The sequence below is a fragment of the Mustela nivalis genome (genome assembly GCF_964662115.1).
Source record: "Mustela nivalis genome assembly, chromosome: 17".
Lineage (NCBI taxonomy): Eukaryota > Metazoa > Chordata > Mammalia > Carnivora > Mustelidae > Mustela > Mustela nivalis.
In genome coordinates, this window is record NC_139036.1 from 32,185,886 (window position 1) to 32,208,287 (window position 22,402).

At 42.1% G+C, this 22,402-nt stretch overlaps 1 protein-coding gene across 1 annotated transcript in view; it reads right to left on the bottom strand.

The window, feature by feature from the left end:
- Positions 1-22,402, bottom strand: part of ANKFN1 (ankyrin repeat and fibronectin type III domain containing 1) — a 494,531-nt gene that overhangs the window by 148,957 nt on the left and 323,172 nt on the right. Inside the window, exon 5 of the mRNA XM_082707691.1 lies at positions 9,279-9,413. Within this exon, the coding sequence (XP_082563817.1) occupies positions 9,279-9,413 (135 nt within the window). The remainder of the gene's footprint in view (positions 1-9,278; positions 9,414-22,402) is intronic.

Consider the following 22,402-nt stretch of genomic DNA (forward strand, 5'->3'; position numbering starts at 1 on the left):
TTACAGCTGATTTTTCACTAGAAAACAATAGAGGCCAGAGGGAAGTGGGATGACCTATTCCAAATGCCAAAACAAAGACTGTCAAATAAGACTTAAATAAGAGTTTCTCTATACAGCAAAACAACTCTTCAAAAATGAAGGTGACAGTAAGACATTTATGGATAAAAAAATACTAACAGAATTTTATAGCAGACCTTTCCTACAAGAAATATTAAAGGGAGCTGGGGCACCTGGGTGGCTCAGTGGGTTAAGCCTCTGCCTTCAGCCCAGGTCATGATCTCAGGGTCCTGGGATCAAGCCCCACATTGGGCTCTGCTCAGCAGGAAGCCTGCTTTTGCCTCTCTCTTTGCCTGCTTGGGATCTCTCTCTCTCTCTCTCTCTGTGTGTCAAATAAATAAATAAAATCTTTTTTTAAAAAAAAGAAATATTAAAGGGAGGGACAACTGGGTGGCTCAGTCTTTTAAGTATCTAGCTCTTTTTAAAAAGATTGATTGATTGATTTATTAGAGATCACAAGCAGGCAGAGAGGCAGTCAGAGAGAGAGGAGAAAGCAGGCTCCCTGCTGAGCAGAGAGCCCAATGTGGGGCTCGGTCCCAGGACCCTGGTATCATGACCTCAGCCAAAGGCAGAGGCTTAACCCACTGAGCCACCCAGGCACCCCAAGTATCTAACTCTTGATCTCAGGGCTGTGAGACTGAGCCCCACGTTGGGCTTCTTGCTCAGTGGAGAGTCTGCTTGAGATTCTCTTTCTCCCTCTTCCTCTGCCACCACCTCTAAAAATAAATAAAACTTTAAAAAAGAGAGAGAAATATTAAAGGGAATCCTTCAGGCTGAAATGAAAGGATACTAATCAGTGACTCAAATCCACACAAGGAAGAAAGAGCAAACTATGGAGGTAAATATAAAAGGTAATAAAAATATAAGACAATATAAGTCTATCTTTTGTTTATAACTCTTCTATTCTTCTGATTTAAGACAATGAAATGAAAATGAAGAAAACAATTCTATGACCGCATGACATTAAAAAGATTAAAATACTGAGGCATAAATTTAACAAAAGAAGTACAAAATGTATTAACTTTTCCTCAGTTACTGTTTTCATATGCCATATGATTCCCGCTGGGAATTTTAGTAACCTATTGCATCATTCCGGGAGCACCCGGATAACTGTCTAGAAAACAATAGCAACAGTACTCTCTGCATTTCTGTATTAAATTTAACTGGAGAAGAAAAAGAGACTCAAATGTTGAATGAAATACCTGATGGGCAAAACAGATACAGAATCCTAGGAGGAGAACTGGCAGGGAAATTGTTTTCCTTGTGTTAAGTCTGGGATGTCACTCTTCAGAGGGCATTCCTTGTTAGCCACTTTTACTGAAACAGGCTGAGATCTATAGTTATATTTTATACTCCATTCTTCAACCTCAGATAATCATGATAAGTTTTAAGCACAGTTTTAAAAGTAGGGACTTTGGGGTGCCTGGGTGGCTCATTTGGTGGGGCGAGTAACTCTTTGATTTAGGCTCAGGTCACAATCTCAGGGTTGTGAGATGGGTCCTGCATCAGGCTTCACACTCAGCAGGGCGCATGCTTGAGATTCTGCCCCCGTCCCTCTGCGCTTCCCACTTGTGTTGTCTCTCTCCCAGATAAATAAATAAACCTTAAATAAAAGGTAGGGACTTTGATATCAGGCTGATCTAATTTGGGTTTGGCTCTTCAACCTATGAACTGCATGACATTGGGCAAATTATTTACTGTCCCTAACCTTCAATTTCCTTATCATTACCAGTATTCCTTACCTCAATTATAAAAATCATGTCTAAAAAAAGAATATTAGAGTCTTAAATGAGACAATACATATGAATTATTTAGCAAAGTGCCTGAGAGAAACAAATGTGCAAAAAATACTTATTTTAAGCCTGCTGCTCTCAGGCAACTATTGCTTGCTGCTTTCTAGAAAGGCTTCCTTTTCTAGAATGTCATACAAATGGAATAATCACTATGCACTCTCTCTTTTTTTAAATCTGCCTTCTTTAACTTGGCTTAATTATCTTGAGATTCACCTACATTGTTATGTCTATCAGTAGTTCTTCACTTTTTATTGCTGAGTAGTATTCCTTGGATGGGTATATCCTATTAATCAATTTTTAGGCATTATGTAAATAAGGAAAAACTCTTGGAGTTTCTCTAAGGAAATAAATGTATCTTTTCTTTTCTTCATTCACAGAGGCTTTAGGGAACCTGAGCTCCAAAGAGAAGAGCAAACAGATCTGTTGATTAAAGGTGGGCTGGTCTCTGCAATACAGCTACAGGGCCAGAATTTGGGAGACAGGAAAAGAACCTGTATGGGAAAGCTAGTCTCTAGTTTTATTCTTTCTTTTTCCATCCTAATAGTTTCTTTTCTCCCACAATATTTAATAAAGGTCATGTTAAATGTTACAGCCTGCCAGACATTTAAGAAAAAAAAATACCAATTCTACACAAAACTCTTCCAAAAAGTTGGTTTCATTTTTGAGGCTAGCATTGCCCTGATATCAATACCAGAAAACAGGCATTACAAGAAAAGAAAACTACTGCTCAATGTCTATCATAAACACAGAAGCAAAAAAGCTCAACATGATGTTAGCAAATAAAATCCAGCAATATACATAAAGGATAATACATCACAATCAAGTAGGGTTTATTCCAGGAAAGCAGGGTTATGTATAACATTCAACTGTTCATCAATGTAATTCATTTCATTAACAGAATTTTAAAAATCATATATGGTCATCTTAACAGAGAAGCATTTGACATTATTCCACATCTGTTCATTAAAAAAAAAAAAAAAAAAAAAAAAGCTTCCAGGAATATAAGGGAACTTCCTCAACCTGATAAAGACAATCTACAAAAACCTACAGACAACATTATACTTAACTAAAGACCAAGTGATTCCTCCTAGGATTAGTAACAAGGCATGGATGTCCATTCCTATGTCTTCTATTATACTGGGCATTCTAGCTAAAGAATAAGGCAAGAAAAATGAGGCATAAACACTGGAAAGAAAGCAAGCCTTCATTTGCAAATGACATGAGCATTTTGTAGAATAGTCTAATAATTCTATAAAAATCTACTTAGCAATAAACAAAATGAAAGCAAACTTGTACACTTGAAACTACATGACATTAATGTGTAAAATTAAAGAAAACCTAGATAAACAGGGGTGTATACTTTCTTTATGGATCAGATCAGAAGAATCAATATTGTTAAGATGTTAATTCTTCCAAACTTAATGCTAAATTCAATGTAGTCCCAATGTAGCAGGTTTGTTTTTTTTTTTTTAAGAAATCAAAAAGCTGATTCTGAAATTTTTATAAAAATGGAAGGATCTAAAATAGCCAAAACAACTTTGAAAAAGAATAAAAAGTTGTAAAGCTTACACTATCTGATTTCAAGACTTGCTATAAAGTCATGGTGATCAAGATCTGTGGTATTGGTATAAAGATAGCTCTCCAGATAAAGACTGTGGCATAAAGACAGACATACAGATTAAATGAAACCAAACAGAGTCTAGAAATAGCACGCACATATTTGATGGACTGATTTTTGACAAAGATGTCAAGGTAATTCAATAGGGAAGAAGACGTTTTCCAAAAACTAGTGCTGGGACAATGAAATATCTGTATGCAAAAACAAAACCTCAACCCCTACTTCATACCATATATAAAAAATTAACTTGAAATGAAATAGATTAGAGACCAAACTGCAAAAGCTCACACTGTAAAACTTCCAGAAAAAAACAGGAGAAAATCTTTGTGAACTTGAATAAGACAGTGATTTCTTAGAAAAGGCACAGAGAGCACAAACCATAAAACAAACTGATGAATTAAACTTTATGAAAATTAAAAATTTCTGTTCTTTATTACAGCATAATCCCAGCTACACTTTTAATACACCTGGACCAAGCTTTAAGGAAAGAGTGATAGCAGCCTGGAGAATCCAGACCCAAAATGGCAAGAATAATCTGTGGAGAGTGGAGCCTCCCCAGATTTACTTTAAAACCACCTGTTCCCTGGGTTCTGGCTGCTTGCTCTAGTAGATAGCCTTGGCTGCCACCATTTTCCTGTCTCCAAACACCAGCTGTATCAAGTGAAGGGTGGGTTCTGGCATGGCCCCCACCGTGCTGGCTGTGTCAGGAGCTGCAACAGCTCTGACCCGACCAGACCCACGGAGGGAGGCTCCAGCTTTACTCATAGCTACCATGAGGGACTGGGTCACCATCTGGAAGTGTGAAAACTGGACCAAGGCGAGGCAGGGGACCAGAAGTAGCCCTCAGATGACTTCTTCTCCATTCTTCCCTTATGGACTGTTTTGAGGGCTTCTTAGAAGCAATCACACACAAACCTCTAGATGTGTTTTCTCGTGAAGCCTTGGCTAGTTCAGTTACAAACCACCTATATTTGTGTTCCCTTCTTTCTCTACTCATTTCCCTTTTACCATGATGGCTCCATTCTTAATGCCCTGAGGTTGTGTCTCCCAATACCCAACAGAACATTCACAATTGGCTTTGCCTCAGGTTTTACTTTCAAGGCTAAGACAAAATATAATAATAGCCCTATGAGGAAGTTGGGACTGTCATTAAACCATCATGTGCAAGCAGGGACACGGAGGCCCGGAGAGGTTAGGAAGTTTATCTAAGATGCTATAGCCAGTACATGGAGGAAGCAGGATTGAATCTGACTCCAAAGTCCATGCTCTTCGCAATTCTGCTATTATTCTGCCTGAGGGTACTTGGTCTGGCCGTCTGCCAGTTTCTTCCTAAACCTTGATTGTAAGGAGAAGATCCTGTCCTTGTTATGAGTTGTGGCACATCCAGAGTCCCTTTTTCAGAGGAGTTTGGTTGTGGGACTTTCTTATCATGTTTGTATTGTGAAAAAAGATCTGAGCCAGTTTGGGTGAGGAGCAGTTGTAAGACAAAGCATATTAGAAACAGTAACTCTAGCCATTCTTGACAGCTGGGTAGACAGATACATTCAGCGAAGGGAACATTTCTGACTGCGACAAGATTGCTCTTCAGACTGTGATGTGAACTGGGGACCTTTACACTTCAACCTGCCCATCACTAGAAGGAAAAGAAAGTGTGGCCCTTCTCCTATTCCCCACCCACTCTTACCATGACAGGTATGTCTTTGATTGCTAAGGAGTGGCTGATACTGTTACACTGATAATATGTAACAGGGCGGAAGCAGCCTTTCAGGTTCCTGTGCATTTAAAAAAATACATTCAGTTGTTCAGTGATAAGTTTCCAAACGTCAGTGGTGACTTCACAGTAGGAAGAAGACTTATTTTTGAAGTTTAAAAGGATGTTTATGAGGAAGAAGGTGAAAAGACAATTAATTTTGGTTCTGTAATTTGATAAACCCTTTGGGTGATCATCTTGGTAACCTACGTATCCTGTGACAGACCCTGGGACTTCAGGGGTGAGTAAGACATAGTCATGGAGTGACCGACTGTCTTGGTTTGCCTGGGACTGAGGGCGTACTCAGGATGCAGGACTTTCAGTGCTAAATCTGGGAAAACCCCAGGCAAGTTGATTACTCTACCTGTACCCCAATGAGTTCACCGGCTAACGAGGAAGACAGTTACACAAGTATATGTATATATGTTTGAAATAGTGTGATATGTAAGATTATGGAATGATGATAATGGCTTTTACTTCTATAGCACTTTCTGAGTCAGGCACTCTTCAGAATAATACCTTTATGTGCATCAGCTCTCTGAATCCCAAAATAGCCTTGTGAAGTAAGGACTACTGTTATCCCCACCTTATGTAGTAGGGAATTAGGGAACTACTAAGGGGGCAGATCTGGGATTCAAATGGGAGGCAATATGGATTTGAGAGATGATTTGAGAGCTTAGCCTCTCAAGAGCGCTCTCAAATGTTTAAGGCAAGAAATAGCATAGAGGGATGAGTGACAGGAGATGTCATAGGAGAAGAGGGTATGGGGGATGAGTTAGAGATGTTGATGACTGAGCAACATTTTGGACAATGAATGAGGAATCAACGAGCAGGAAGGACAGGAAAGGGCATTCCAGATATAAGAGCTCAGGTTAGGACACGTCATAGTATTGCTGGCGGGCTGATGTCCACAGGGGCTCTAATGGAATTCTTTTGGGCACTGACACTTCCAAAGGATATTTCAACCTTCACACTAGGACCTTGGGAAAGAAGTCTGGAAAGATAGCAGGGCTAGGCCATCAAGGGTTTTGCATACCGTTATGAAGGATAATAGATTTCAACCTGTTCACAGGAGGGAAGCACTAGAGAAAGGCTGAGATTTGCACTTTTGGAGAATCACTCTGGTAGTAGCCAGAGGGTGGTTTGAAGGGGACCTGTGACAGGCACAACCAAATATAAGGCCCCTGAATAAGTCCCTGGTGACTGAATAAGAGCTGGTGACTTCAACTGCAGCATGTGACAATGGGGATAGAGAGGGCTAGGCAGATTAAAAAGAGGGAGAAAGTAAGATAGACCAAACTTGGTTAGTGATTGGAGGTAGGGATGTAAGGAGTTAGGAAACCTGAGGATAGCTTTTGTTAGCTCTGCTTCGTTGACTAGGTGCCAAATGGTTGCACCAATAATTAAGAAAAGAGGAGAAATGCAGGGAGACGAGTGGATCTAAAAGGGGAAAGATGGTGAGTTTAGCTTCCTACATGTGACTCTCAACGGTCTAGAGGAAAATCATCTAATTCAAGCATCCCATAAAAAGAAGGCAAGAGCTTGTCCTAAGGCTACTTAATTTTCTGATCAAGAGTGAAAGAATAAAAGGGCCTGTGGGGGGTTCAGTGGGTTGTGCGTCAAACTCTTGGTTTCGGCTCAGGTCGTGATCTCAGGTTGGTGAGATCAAGCCCCATATTGAACTCTGCATTCAGGGGGAGTCTGATTGAGATTCTCTCCTCCTCCCTCACCCCTACCCTTCACCCCTGCCCTCTGGTTAGCATGTGTGCACTCTCTATTAAATAAATAAATCTTAAAAAAAAAAGAGTGAAGTGGTCATTATAAGAGAAGTTCTTGGAAACAGGTATGAAATAAATAGAAAGCAGAAGAATTAATATAGCATTAAAGGCAACATCCTTTTGGTTTTCCCTGAACTTAATACATTCACTTATGATAAGCTATGAGTGTTTTAATTTGTTATTCCTCCTAAGAATATTTGTTTTATAAAAGACGGCAATATTTAACTGAATCCCTGATGAAAGAATTTCAGGTACCTTAATCCTAGAGATGGGACAATTCTTCTGGCCAATGAGTCTTCCAGAATTCCTCAAATAAATCATAGTACATTTACAGCTACTAATTCCATGTGCATGGGTAGGGGGGTAATTTGAACATAAATTCTATGAAGAGGTTCTACTTATCCTTGAACTAACTCCTCTCAAAATGTTCATTTCAAAAAATTTAAGATCTTCAGTATCGTGGTGTCTTAAATATATAAAGTTAGTTATTACTGACTAGTATTGATAAAAATTATTTACATAACCTATTTACTTGAAGTTGTTTTTTTTAAATGCCATTTTTCAGTTCTATTCTCCCTTTCTAATCCCCTGAGGATGAACATGCTTCCTTCAGAGTACCCTGTATCCCTCTGATGAGGAATCAACACCCCATATAAACCCTCATCCACAGGTTTCTGATGCCTGGTCTCTGGGATTGCTGTGTGTGAACAATGATCTTGACTACCTATTCCATCTTTAATTGGAAAGCTTTAAGTAGTACCTCATGGATAAATCAAGTGAACTTAGCATGTCTTCTTTGAAACAATCGGGAAGGGGGGGGGAATGGAAGAATGGAGATCCAGGGAAAGTAAGGGGTTTGCTAAAGGCACCCAGTTTGGGAATGAGTAGAGGTGCCCTGCTATCCTGATATCTCTAACCATTAGGCAATTCCATCTCCTTCTTGTTAGAATGCCATCGTTTGTGAAATAGCCAAATCACATGGGAGAATGACCCTGCTCTGATTATTGAGTGGTCTGGGATCCGTTCTACTCTGCAAAATTTTGCCCATCACTCAGAGTTCCTAACTTTGGTTTTTATTTAGAAAAGCATGCTGTTTACTATTCTACCGGCATCCATCTTTGTCAGCATCCAAGGCCACAACTCCAACTGAAAGGCCAGTGATACACTGCAGATAGAGTGCACCAAAGATAGTAAACTCTATATAACATTTGTATGGATTCCGAACCAACCAGAAATGGATTGGTGAGGCCCTAATGCCTTATAGTAGGCCAGGCAAAGAAAAGACAAAGAAGACATGATAGTGGCAGTGGTAGTGGGAAAAGCAATAGCTTGCTCCATTCACCTTTCCCCTCTGCAGAGGTTGGCTCACATCTAATTTAGGACAGGAAGAAATCAAGTGAGTGCAGGGATTTTGTGTCCCAGCAGGGAAAAGCAATAGCTTGCTCCATTCACCTTTCCCCTCTGCAGAGGCTGGCTCACATCTAATTTAGGACAGGAAGAAATCAAGTGAGTGCAGGGATTTTGTGTCCTAGCAGAGAAGCAAAATCAGACTTGATTATAAGTGGTACTCCCAGTGGCCTTGGCGGAGCCAAAGACTAGCATGGGTAATAAGACCCTTACAATATCCCACTTGGAACCTGGTATGCCCTACCAACCATGTATCTTCATGGAATTAAAAGAAGGATGTAAGGCATATGGGTACAGAAGTCACAGTGGATCAAGCAGGGGTCTGCATGCATGTTCACCGTATGTCCTCAGCAGGTACCTTCAACATCACAGTCATGATGCTGTGCACAGGCACGCTCATCCAGGATGGACAGAATGCTGGTAGCCCACTCTGCATGTCTAGCTAGATTAAAGACAAGATACCTGGGTTTACACTTAGGATTATCAGCACGATGGGATCCACCTTTACCTGACCCAACAGGTATTTTGTAGGTACTCAGGAACCCGATTGGGAAATGATCTGATACAACAAAAGAATATTCTGTTTTTCATAGCTCTTGTTAATCTGTTTGGGAAGCACATAATGTCCTCAAGCTTGCTACGAATAAAATGCCTAATTATCAGAAATGGGGCTTCCCCAGCCCCATTCTTGCCTCTCCACATGGACGTGTATGTGCTTGTGTGCGTTCTTCGTGGACTGCCTGCAGCTAACTTTGGAAGATGCATATTTTTTTATATCATTTAAACCGCAGCAACACACATACATTTAAAAAATAATCAGTGAATTAGAAAGCCCCACATTCATATGAAGAAAGACAACAATAAATTTCACTTACCAGTTTAGGTTGTTCGAGGCAGCAGAGGAACAAGTTGTTGGTAATTGTCCAGCGCTTTCATTCAATAAATCACATTGGCTTTGCTTTCTCCTGTGGCTCAGCCTCTGCGCAAAGCAAGCGAACCTCCTTCCTATTCTGTGTAAAGAATAAAATGCGAACAGGATCAGTTCAGGCAAGAGCCGAAGTCCATGATCACTAAGCTACTCTTGCTGCAAAATAAAAGAGCAAATGATGCACAGGGAGGAAAGGGGAGAGGAAAACAGCTTGGCTCGAATCTAGGTGTATTCTCAGGACTGCAACCCTGAGAAGGCTTGGTTTCTCAATCTCTTGTGCATATAGTAAAAGGATGCCATGACTTCAGTGTGTCCTTAGCCTATTGTGTTTGTAAGGTCCATTAGGAACGGCACGCAGGGACAACAAGCTTCATGGCAAACAAGCCAGAATCAGAACTGGCTGTCACTCAAGGATGAGCAGAGGGGCAGCAAGGCAGTCAGTTAGTTTTGTACTCTATCACCTGCAGGCAAAGAAATATCGTCTGGCATCCAAGAGCCCATCCAGCAATCTGTGACTGCAAATGATCGACAGCTCTCCTGGGACCAGACACCCCCTTACTGCCACAGCTCCCTGGGACGAGCAGCACACAGGTGGCCACCGCATTCCTCCACCTAAGGCACCTGTGCAATCCTTTACATGCTCCCAGCAAGAGCTAAGAAAGCTTCCAATCTGGTTGGAGTTGCTCAAGCATTCCTAGAGTTTTCGCCTGAGCAGGTTCTGAGGAAGTAGTCTGCGTATCTCGGACTTAAGACATGAAGAGGTTCAGTCTTAGGAGGAAGATTCCAGTGCTCCTTTCATGCCGGCTACGTATGGGTGTACCTGCCTCCTTTAATGACGTTATGCCGTACATGACTAATGAAACACAGAGAACGAATTTCCTAGAAAGCCACTTATTTAGGCAGTTATCATGTTTCTCTCTGAAATAAAATGGCAAATGACCTTCACAGGCTGCTTTTATGTTAGGGAGACATTGCTGATTGAGAGCATATATTAACAGCCCCCCTCCCCCCAGCACACAGATACACACACACAGACGTCCCTAGCAACAGCATTAAGGATCTTTCTAAAGATCTCTTCAGATTCTCTCTCTGCCAAATGAAAGCTTAGCTGCTATGATGACTTCGGAAATAGTTTTGGACCCTTCTACTAGGCACTGACTCTGGTATGTTATTTATACTGAGAGCCAAATCAACTCCCAAATTTTGAATGCAACGCTGTAGCAAATCAGGAGAAAGTCTTAGTTATAAACAAGAGGGTGGAGTGTTAGTCTTTTGGCCTGGTAATTAATTAGAATCCTGGGAATGGCATCTTGTGTTCCTAAAAATCCACCCCTTTCTAGAGACAGCATTTCATTCTGGCGGCTGACTCGTCCTAGACAAGTGTCTGCTCTGGAGTTGGGATCTGAGGCGAAACTCCGTGACTCATAAAATCTCCCATAGCGGGGCGCAGGTTAGCTTTTCACAATTGTCTTACTTTTTCTTTTCTCATTCGAAAGGCAAAATCTCTCTTTGGAATATTTTTTTTTTCCTCTCCCTCTTCTTAGACTTATTTGTCCATGGAAGCATTGCTATGAATAATCTAATTTGGCAATATTCGTGCCCTTGAGGTTCAGAAGGCTATTTTTTCAACAAGGATTAAGAAAGAGTCAGGCTACCCTTTTGCAGCTTAAGCCTAAATGATTGCCAGGTAAAACTTTATCCTTATCTCTAAACAAACTTTGACTTTAATGCAGATTTACTTAAATTCCGTCTGCTGGGGAAAGCCAGGTGACTGAGTCATTCTACTAAGGTTAGGGGCTGCCTCCGAGGGGTCATGATTCAATCTGCCGTAAAAACCTAGGGAGATGAAACTTTAGTAATGGTGCCATCGCTTCCAAGAGCAAATGCCCAAGACTGAGTCATGTCCTGTCCATTGCACTCATTCATCTATTTATTCCTCAATCCGCTCTTAACAAACAGTACTTAAGTTTATTAAGTACTCAGTCCTTGTGTCACATTGTGCTAAATATTTTAATGTTACCAAAAAGCTTATCAACGAGAACCAACAAAATTCCCTGTAATTTGGCTCTGCCTACCTCTGTAGCCTAATTTCTTGCCCCCTTCCTACTCGCCCTCCATGTGTAGCCTTTTTAAACGTCTTTCAGATCCTTGGACATGCCATTCTATCTCTCAATTCCAGAATCCTGCATATGATATTCTTCTGCCCCAATGCTCGGTCCCATTTGTCTGGATAACTCATGTACAGCGCTAGAGTCTTGGCTTAAACATCACCTCTCTCCATGATACTTTTCTGGCCCTTGGGCTGTTAGTCTCCCCACTTTGTGGTCCTAGAGCACCTTCTTGCCCTTCGTGATATCCATCACATTTTGTTCCACTTACTTGCTTTATATTAGCCATCCCTATTTTGCTCTAAGAGTTTAAGTGTGAAGTCTCCTATTTACTGCTCGATTTCCAGGATAGCAGGATTCCTGGCACGTAGAAGGCATTCAATAAATATTTAGAGAGTGTTTGGTTGAAGTGCTTAGCATGTATCTGTTGAATGAATAAACCATTTCAAAGAATAATAGTGGTCTTATAATTGAAAGGGACCCTAAAGTACCCTTAGTGCCATCTAAATTTTTCTTGCCAACTGGCCATCCAGTGCAGTCTCACCTCCTCTATTTCTTCTCGATTCATCTCAGCCCAGAGTGATCACACACTTATTTTGTCCCCTGGCCTCCAGCACTCTCACGGCATGTTCTTGATTTTTGTTTTCCAGCTGTTTCCCAGCCGTTGTTTCTTCTCTATAGACTAGTATTCCCCATAATGCCAAGCATAAGCCTGCAGTTATTTGATGCTTGATACATTCAATAGCAAATATTTGAACAGGGAGTTAAATGATCAGTCTTAGGTGCCTGGGTGGCTCAGTCAGTTAAGCATTTGCCTTCGGCTCAGGTCATGATCCCAGGGTCCTGGGATTGAGCCCCACGTCGGGCTCCCTGCTTAGCGGAGAGCCTGCTTCCTCTTCTCCCTCTGGTACTCGTCCTGCTTATGTGTGCGCGCTCTCTCTCTCTCTCCCCCTCTGACAAACAAAATCTTTAAAAGACACCATCAGGGTTGCACTTTAGGAATATTACTCTGGTATTGGGGAAGAATGGATTACTTTGGCCAGGCTAAGACAGGACTCTAATAATGACCACAGCACAGAGATAGAATTTAAAAACAGCTTTGTGTTTCTTTCCCTCCGCCTCCCCCCACCACCCCACCCTCCACATCATAATACCCGTGTTCTCATCTGGAACACTGAGAATGTTTGTTCCACACTCAGCACTTCCCCTCCACCCAATTCCACCCCCAGAGTTAGCTCACTTGCTTAAGTTATTTGTGAACATGTCTCACTAATTCAAGCTCCTCTGAAGACAGGGATTACATTTTAGTTCATCTGTATCTTCTTTCTTTAGCCGTTACACTGCCTGGCCTGGTGTCTCTAGAGAGTTAAGTGCTCAGTCAGTATTAAGAAAAACACATTCTTTATGCAAAGTGCTGGATAAAGCACTAGGATGAGGCGGGTTGAACAAAGATGAGAGGTCTCTTTTCAATGATAAAAGGGCTCTCTTTAGGGAGAGAGAATCAGTACTTCCTTCCTAGATGCTTACGGAAGATTCACAGAGAAGTTCGTGTTTGCACTGATCTGGCAGAATGAAGACTTCTAAAGGTTCAACAGAAGAGAAGGAAATGGAGTTGATGCATAGAATTCCTAGAATGTTTAGGGAATGACAAGTGATCCAGCTGGGCTGGAGAACACGTGGAGGGTAAGATCTAATGGAATTCCAGCTGCAGAAATAGGCCGGGGTGGGATCGGGGTATGTGTGGATTCGATGTTAGAGTTTGGACATTTTTCCTAGAGGTGACAGGGATTTGGGCAGGAGAATGGCAGCACCGAGGATTAAGCTCCCTCTGGTCTAGCCACTGAGGCCCGAGAACTGAAGTGGGGAGAGCCAGGAAGCAGGAAGATGTGGAGGGCCAGGGCCTGTGGAACTGGAAAACAGAAGCTGACCGTCGGGCACACCTTAGAGGAGGACCTGTCAGCGGTGCAGCTGAGAGTGAAGGAAGATGGGAGAGGGAGTAAGCAAGAAGCTGAAGATGGCTTGAGCGTTTCAATTTGTGGGACAGCAGATGATGGCGACCCCAAGGATGCGGGTGCACAAACACAGGGCTAATGTAGGCATTCATGACATGGTCTGTGCATCTCGTGAAGGTAGAGGCAAGAGCAAGAGGCCAAGTCCTTGCAGCCATGTGGAAAGTGCCTGGACTGCTCTGAAGAAGCCATTCAATAGTGGCCAAAGAGGTCAGTTCAGGCTGTGGTGGACCAACTACCCCTGGCAACAGGCAGGACCCTCCGCAAGGGAACGGACAGAGTCTACCCAGAAAGAGGACTTCCCATCTCAAGAGTTGTGGAGCTTGGTGGGAGAAAGTCTAGCTGGCGATGAGGAGTTTTGAGTCCTGGAGATGCTTCTCACTGGCTGAGTGACCTTGGGTAAGTTATTTTCTATCTACCAGGTCTCAGCTTTCTGACTTGGCAAGTAAGGGACTGGGGCCAGTTACTTCAAAGGCCCCTTTGGTACTCTCCTCTGATTTGTGAAGTGCCACGTTGAGAATTTCAGGATACTTGTGAAACGAGGCCAAAGCCCACCAACATCAGAGGCTAGCAATGTCCACTCTCTCCTGCAAAACCATGCCCCATATTTTGAGAATGTTCATATATCACTGCAAATGCATGTCTGCCCTGTGGTTTGTTCTATGTGGTTAGTTTGTAAGACATAAATTTAAATTGATCACTTTTTGATGACCTTTTTCTAACAATTTTTCACTCTTTTTTTCAGCAAAGTTTTTTTTTTTTTCTTTTTTTTGGGGGGGGGGGTGCCTTTTCATTTCATCGGAGTCTCAAAATTAAATTATGGGAAGAAAGCAGCAGTCCCTTACTGTGGTCAGCAAAGAGTCTGGCCAGCCTACTTCCGCTCCCTAATCTCCTGACCTTCCTCAGGGCGCGGCCACTCAGGAACAGCTCTGATTCTTTTTTCAAAAATAAAATGTGCTACTTATCAAAAGCTGCTCAAAAGGAGACAAAAAAAAAAAAAAAAAAACCCAAAAACCTAACACCCCAGGGTGTATCTGAACATGCTTATTATGTGCGAAGTTGTTAGTCATGAATGTAAAACTCTTCCTCCTCCTCCCTCTCAATTACTAAGCCCCAAAGAAAAAAGGAAACAGCGGTGGGGGAGGGCAGTGGCTATTCAGTCCAAAGCAGACCTTTTCAAAAGGTGCAGACTGTTCATAGGCATGCTATTTCTTGATTATTTTGTTTTAAGCACCAGCTGACCTTTTAGACTGAAAGTAAAGGTCCCAAAATATCCTGAGAAACTCTCTTGCCCCCCCCCCCCCAACCCCGCCCTGCTTAAGTCTCGGAGACTAGACTCATGACGTTCAGAAAGACTCTTCAAAAAGAGATGGGCCGTGTGACTTCTGCTGTGATTTGATGACAGAGTGTTTATCTGAACTAATCATGTGAGATTTTCCAGTGCTGGATTTTTGAGAAATGGGATTCTCTTAAGGAGGTTACAAACACTTCACTGAAAGCTTTCCAAGAACGGCTTCATGCCGCCTCTTAGCAGCCTCTTGCTGGGCTGTAGCACCGATGTGATAATCAGGGTCCGAGCTTCTGAAAAGTCTTCTTGTTCTGGCTGCCACCCTCCTTTCAGTCATCATAAGAATTCTCAAACTATGAATCCCCTATTGTCTGTGTGAGCCCAGGATCCCCCACACCATGCCGAGGAAGGAATGTGAACCTCCTAGGTCTGGTCCTAAGCCTCAACCCTGTCCAGCAGGTCACAAAGCCCCATTTATACTCGGCTCCAAAGTTTTATCATAATTCTTTATCTGCTCAGCCCCATATATCCTCTCGGGCAGTCAGGAGACGTTCGGTAATGAAGCCCATTTATCCTCATTTTCTCAATCGGCACACTTACGGTTCTAATATTTATGTTCACACTGTCCTAATTTTGAATGTCAAAGATACTATAGGAGACAAGTAGCATTGCCAAAGGATAACTGAAGTAAGAAGTGTTCACCAGAGACGGAGGTGCAATCTGCTTTGTCATACTACCAATCACTGCATCACCAATAGTTAATTTCAACAGCATGGTGGAAATGTAGGAACAAATACTGCCATTCATTCGACCCCTCCCATGTGGCGTGCAGCACCAGCACTGCATTCTCCCACTCTGCGAAGAGGACTATCCGCTTTTTACTGGTGAGGAAACTAAGGCTCAAAGAGGTTAATAAACTGGTTTCTGTGCATTTGGGGGCTGAGCTGAGACTCAAACCCAGACCTCTGACAAAGAAGCTCAAAGCATTTGTACCTCTCTCCTTTGCCTCTTCCCAGAAATACAGTTTGTGAGTAATTTTAAATTAGTATAATGTAGCTATTTTTCATCACAAATACATAAAGAATTTTGAACTTAGGGCTGTGAAAAGGTTTTGGCCAACCGAATATGGAGATCTGTTCTGGTATTAGCACCCTGCTAGGTCAGAGTAAGAATTTGTGGCATATGGTTCACCTATCAATAGGTGGCAGTATTCACCTAAATCTCTCCAAGAGGAATCCGCACAGGTCACTTCTCCTCACAACCATCCCCAAGGCCATCTACGTTCTTTGATGCACTGGATTTTATCATAAAGAATAGCATTTACAATAATTGAGCTGCTAACTGGATCTTCACCTTGCCTTTGGAGAGTGAGATCTGGACTGTAGTGGGTTGTGTGGTAGGGAGACGTGCCATCACAGAGACCTTGGGACCCGCCTCCATTCACGACATTTGTTTGGCCATTTCTTTGGGGGAAAGTCTTTTGTTTGCAACAGGAAGCCAAAGATGATTTGTGTCTTCACCTACTTTAAGGATGTTATGCAGAATTTTTGAGTAATTTAAAAATAAAATCATTAATGCCCTAGGATTTGGTAATTCAGATGTTTGTAATTCAGAGAAAGTTTGCTCAGATCAGGATGATAAAGCAACTGGCAGACCTCATGGTTTCCGTGTGGTTTCAAAATCTATGTATATGTACACGCACCCGGCAAATGAATGAATCTTCACCAGGATGCATGAAAACTGGGTCCATAAAGTAGTTAAGTGCTCAGTACACAAGTCAAAGTGGTCAAGTTGATGAGGTCAGACGACTGAAGCTTAAATGACCACTGGATTTCAGGCAGACTCTTCTCTTCCCCCTATTCCTATGTATCCTCTTCTCTTTTTTTCTGTAAAGAAAATCTTCGTATCAAAAATACCTTTAGTTAAAGTACTAGTACAGAATCTGTCTCTATTTTCCAGCTGCTTATAATAAGAGTCTGCCGGGTAGGATTTAGTTTTACAAAGTCAGGAAAAGAGGTGTGGTGGCTGATAAAAGTTAGATAAGCTGAGAGAGTCTTAGGCCTATTTTTATGTTGACTTCCCCATATTCATTTGGGATACCTGGAATTGATTGTCAGAAACAACCAAGAAGCAAAGAGATATTAGATGAGGAGTCCTGACTCTCAGAAATTAAGAAGGTGACTAAAATAGATTCTCAGGAGACAAGGCTCAAAAGAATTCAGACTGGCTGGTAAATGAAGGTGGAGGGCCTCAGAGACGGCATCTTAACTCTCTCTTTTAGGTTTCCAGATGGAATGAGTGTCTTTCTCTCCTCCCACTGCAGCATTTGTAACTAAGGTTAGCGCGCTCTGTACAGTCTACCTTCGCTAGAATTACTTGAGGCCCCATTTCCCTTACTGGACTGAGATCTCCAGGACAGCGGGACTCAGGCCTCCCTAACTTTCGATTTTGCCTCTCAGTTCAAGGACCTGGGCCTTGTGTATGGTAGATGATGTGCAACACATATAGGTTTAGTTGAACTGAATTAGAGAACTCAGATAAACACATTTTACACTTCCCTTCCTAGATTTGAAGAAAAATTGCAGCTCGGGTGTTAGAAACCATGCCTGGGTCCTATTTCTTGTTTGTCATCTGGTTCTTTCATTTTAAGATTGCATTGGTAAGTGACTGCAGGCATATCATGCCAAAGCCCACCCCATGCCCCAGAACCATTAGTTAACTGATTTTATATCCTTGGCAAAGCCACCTTATTTTGTAGGATGCCCTGACCACATGAAGGTTAAATGCAGAGGTAGGCAAAAAAGCTGTTACAAGGGACGTTAAGTGACCTGCATCTAGTAGATCATTCCAATCACTAATGTTTCCTGCTTTTGTGGTTTAGAGACCCAACCTGCACTGAAAAGCCCAACACTACAATGCTGTTTCCTAATGGTAGCTATCATTGTTTCCCATATTAGGGCATAGCTAAGCACAAGGGGACATTCATCTTCAAAAGCTTACAAAATTACATTCAACCCATTAGGCATATCAGGAGCTACTGCCATGCTCGGGAAGTGAATTACCCAGCTGAATATCACAGGCATAATGAAGCTGTCAGCAGCAACAGTGCAGTCGTAGATTGTCTGATTATGTGTTGACTATGCTGGCCATTCAGGGACACACCAGGAAGGAAACAGTTTTCATAGTGTCCACCACATTCTCAGCCCTGTCCCCAGCCTGGGTAATAAACCTGATATCCCTAGAAGCACATGGAAAACAACAGCAGCAGCAAACCACAAAGAGCATCTTCTTATTCCTGGCATGGCTGGAGTCTCTCCCTTCCCGTGGCTCCAATCTGTCATCGTCTTTAAAAAAATGACCACGACAAGGAGTGTAAGTTTAGATTCTGGCCCTCCAAACAAACATCTCACAATGGGCTTCCTCAGCCTTTGTTAACCTCAAAATAAATAGCAGTCCAGCAAGAAAGCTTTGGCTTCGTGGGTGGGATTTACACCTCTTCTTTGAGTCAAAGATGGAGGCAGGCTGAGTTGTTCCTTTCTGCACAAAGGTCTGCCTAAGCAGGTTGACAGGTAGTATCTCTTGACATCAACTGGAATCTTCTCAAAGAGTTTCCTGACTTGAAAAAAGCAAAAACAGGGGTGCCTGGGTGGCTCAGTGGGTTAAAGCCTCTGCCTTCGGCTCAGGTCATGATCTCAGGGTCCTGGGATGGAGCCCAGAGTCAGGCTCTCTGCTCGGCGGGGAGCCTGCTTCCCCATCCCCCACCCTCTGCCTGCCTCTCTGCCTACTTGTGATCTCTGTCAAATAAATAAAATCTTTAAAAAAAATTTTTTTTAAAATAAAAAATAAATAAAAAAGCAAAAACAAAAACCCCAAACCCAAAAAACCCACAGAAAAACAAAAAACAAAAGCCAAACAACTTGAGGCTTTCTCTTCTCACATCTCTAGAGCTGAGCAACTCCCAGCTCTAACATGCTCTGATACCAAGAGGCTGCTAGAGAGGTTAGCATATAAAAAGAGTCCCTGCCACAAAGACAAAATGCTTTATTTCTATCCAGTGACTCTTGGTTTGTATTGGAAATAGGTTCTGATACTTCAGAACCAATGGACATGAACTTTCTTTCCCTGGGGTGCAATGAAATCTGCTTTTAGCATGCATTATTTACCAGGAGTGCTTGCTTTAAAAATGAAAAAGAATGTAGATGTATCTCATTCATTAATAGAGCTCTATATCTATTCAGACTTTCTTTGGATAAAACCAGCAAGATATTTCTATTGGAGGGGCTGAGGCTCTTTACGTCCTCACCAACCATATTGCACGAGAGCGTTGGATCCTCTGATTATTGGAGGTGGCCCCATGCAGTGGGTAGTAACTTGCATGAGTAATCTGGGTAGTTTTGGTGGTGAGGCAAGCCATAAAGCAAATTCTTCTCTTTCCACCCTCATTTGTTTTTGTCTCCTGAGTACCAACCACAATGAGTTTCTGTAAATTCATCTGGGAATACTATTTTCTGCTTGGAGATTAAGTCCAGGTTTAAGTTGGATTCTAGATCCCAAGACCAAATTTCAGAGAGCATCCCCTGACCCTTGGTTAACTGATAAATAAATCTCAGGAGGTCTTCCCTCTTTCCAGGTTTTCCTTCTCCATTTACTTTGCAGCCCGAGAATCCTTTAGATGATCCCTGTGTGGCTGGCTTAGGATCCAGTCTCCTGCCAATGGCTCACCTGCCCAGCCCCGGAAGAAACACCTCACCCACGTGACAAACAGTTTATGTCTGTGAATTCATGACACCAAATCTTAGTAGAGAGGAGAAGATTCTTTGTAACTAATCACAGTGAGAATTCAAAATGCTGAAATGTTCATTGTATTTGCACCTTCAAACTTGGGGATGAAGACCTACAGACGTGTGATAGGACCCGGCGGTTATAAAGGGGGTCTACACCATCATTTAAAACCTGGACTGCAAATGCCACTTTACCCACTGGAATTACTCTCTGCTGAAAGGGAAAACTTCCCCTTTCTCCTGAAAATGCCGGATCAAGTTTGCTGTACAAATGTCAGAAGCAAAAAGGCATTTAATGAACTGGAGAAGAAAGAAAAACCGAGGAAGAAATAAAAGGAAAGTTAAAGAGGTTGTAATAGTATTTTTAAAGAGGCTTTCAAGATTCATCTTGTTAACTTTTAGCCTCATCTCTCTTCTTCCTGCCTCCCCTCACAGACGTTGGCACAGTCCCTTTATTTCTGGCCTAGTTCTTCTGTCTCCAGACTGCTGCCCCAACTTTCCTTTCTTCACTCTTGTCCCAGAGTCTGAACCCCCATGACAGCAGACCCATACGGGGTTGAATGGGGTACTCTGGCCACTTTGTAAGATTGCTCCACAGAGCTTTTTCAAGGACCGCATATGCCAAGTACTCAAAGTAATTCTTCTATGGCATTGTCAGATCGACCGGATGCACCTCTCAGGAGAGCAAGGCACTGAATGGAATTAGAGGCTCAATGGCTTATTCACTTCATTCATTATTTGGGGGGAAACTCCAAGACTCTGCTCAGAGAGGATTAAAAGGACTGCAATGGGTGCCTTCCATCAGGGCTGCCAATCTCGCTGGGTCACCTTCCTTTTGGTTTGAAAGGAGGTCAAAAAGTCTCACTTCTTCATTCCTCCACATTTAAATTCAGTGTATCAAATACAACCACAGTTAGTTATTCCTAAGTGATTTACCTGAAACATCAAGGAAAAGTAGGGATTTTCATGTCATGTCAAAATGCATTTCCTTCTCAAATTAAAACACACACACACACACACACACACACACACACACACACCCCATTACATATTCACCGGCTTTTCCGGATATATAAGTGAGAAAATCAAACACTTGAGAACATTTACACTTTATCAGCCAAATACGAATTTTGTGCAATGTGGCATATGGACAGTAGAAACTGTGGCTATTTAAACCGATTAAATCAAAACCACATAGGCTATAAAGAATTATGTGTAGACTAGTGAAATACACTTGTCCCGAACAAGAAGAGTTTATTTTGAGCCTGGCAGCACTGAGTAGTTGAGACAGGGCAGATTCCTGCCCAAGGTGGCATCAGGGGTCACGCAAAGATCCCACACTTACAATGAAATGATTCTGAGTTCTGCTTGAAAAAGAATCATTGCCACTTTCAGTTACCTTAAAATCATTCCCCTCTTCCTTTCTCCACACCTATACCTTTTTCAGCCACACTTCTCTGTCCCACTTCCTTTTCCTCACTCTGTCTCAGAGCTTGAATCCCTTTTTAGGATCCTTTTTAGCAACTCCCTTTTCTCTGGGATCCACAGTAGGAAAAAGTCTAGGATATAGGCAATGAAATGCCTTAGGGACAGGATATGTGGCTAGAAGTCTTGGGTTTGCTACTTGTTAGCAGGGAATCTTTGGCAGGTCATTTGACCTCTGAGTCTCAATTTTCTCATCTATACAATGGAATGAATAGTAGTCACCCTGCCAAAGGCCTGGATAGATACATTAAACAGAATATTTTAAAATGGCCCCATAAGTACATGAAAAGGTGCTCAACTTGATTACCAGAGAATTGCAAAATAAAACCACAATGAGAGACCAATGTACGCCGTGTAGAATGGCCACCATCAAATGTTGGTGAGAATGTGGAACAACTAGAATGCAAAGGAGTGTGAAATGGTATAATAACTTCAGGGGATGGTTTGGTACTTTTTTATAAAATTAAATATGATGTACCTTGTGATTTGGCAATTCTTCCTTGGGTTTTACCCAAAGGTAAGGAAAAGAAATACCCACAAAAAGACTTGTAAGACTGTTTATAGCGGCTTTGGTCAAAACAGCCAATCTGGAAGAAGTTCAAATGTCAGCAATAGGATAACAGATCAGCAAACTGTGGTGTCATCAGTCTATGGAGTATTATAGGATGATAAAAAGGAATGAACTACGAAGCCACATAACAATGCGACTGAATGAGTCTCAAAAACAACTGCTACCAATCCCCCCCACCACATTACATTGAGCAAAAGAAGCCAGACACAACAGAATACTTACGACATGATTGCATTTCTATGAAGAAATTTGGCAAACTGATCACATAAGGGATAGAAAGCATAACAGTGGTTGACTAGGCCTGGACAGTGGTCGAAGAAAACCATCAGGCATGTTGGAAATGTTCTATATTTGATTGAGGTGTTAGTTAGGTGGATGTATTCAATTACTGAAACATATCAGGCCAAACACTTAAAAAATCTATTCATTTTATTCCATGTCAATTTAAAGAGAAAAAAAAAGGTCTGCTCTAGCTCCTTTACACAGATGTTGGAAGACTGAATGAGAAACAAAGGCAAATGGAAAATGCCATGTACATCTTCGTTGTTGCCATCTGAGTGATAAAAGCAAACACAGACTAGGTTACGGGCAGGCACATGGAGATGAGCATCCAGAGGCCCTGTGCAGATCCCCGGATGTGAAGCCAGGCTGCAGCCCAAGGACGAAGAGCCATCCTTTTCCAACCTCAAGGCCAGGGCTGCTCCTAGTCTCCACGGTGCCTTTGTGAGAATAAGAAGAGCAAACCTCTTCCCTTCCCCTCACTATGGCACACAGCCTAGGCGGCAGAGACTAGAGGAATATTAGCAACGTTTTAGTCTTTGGGCCAGGT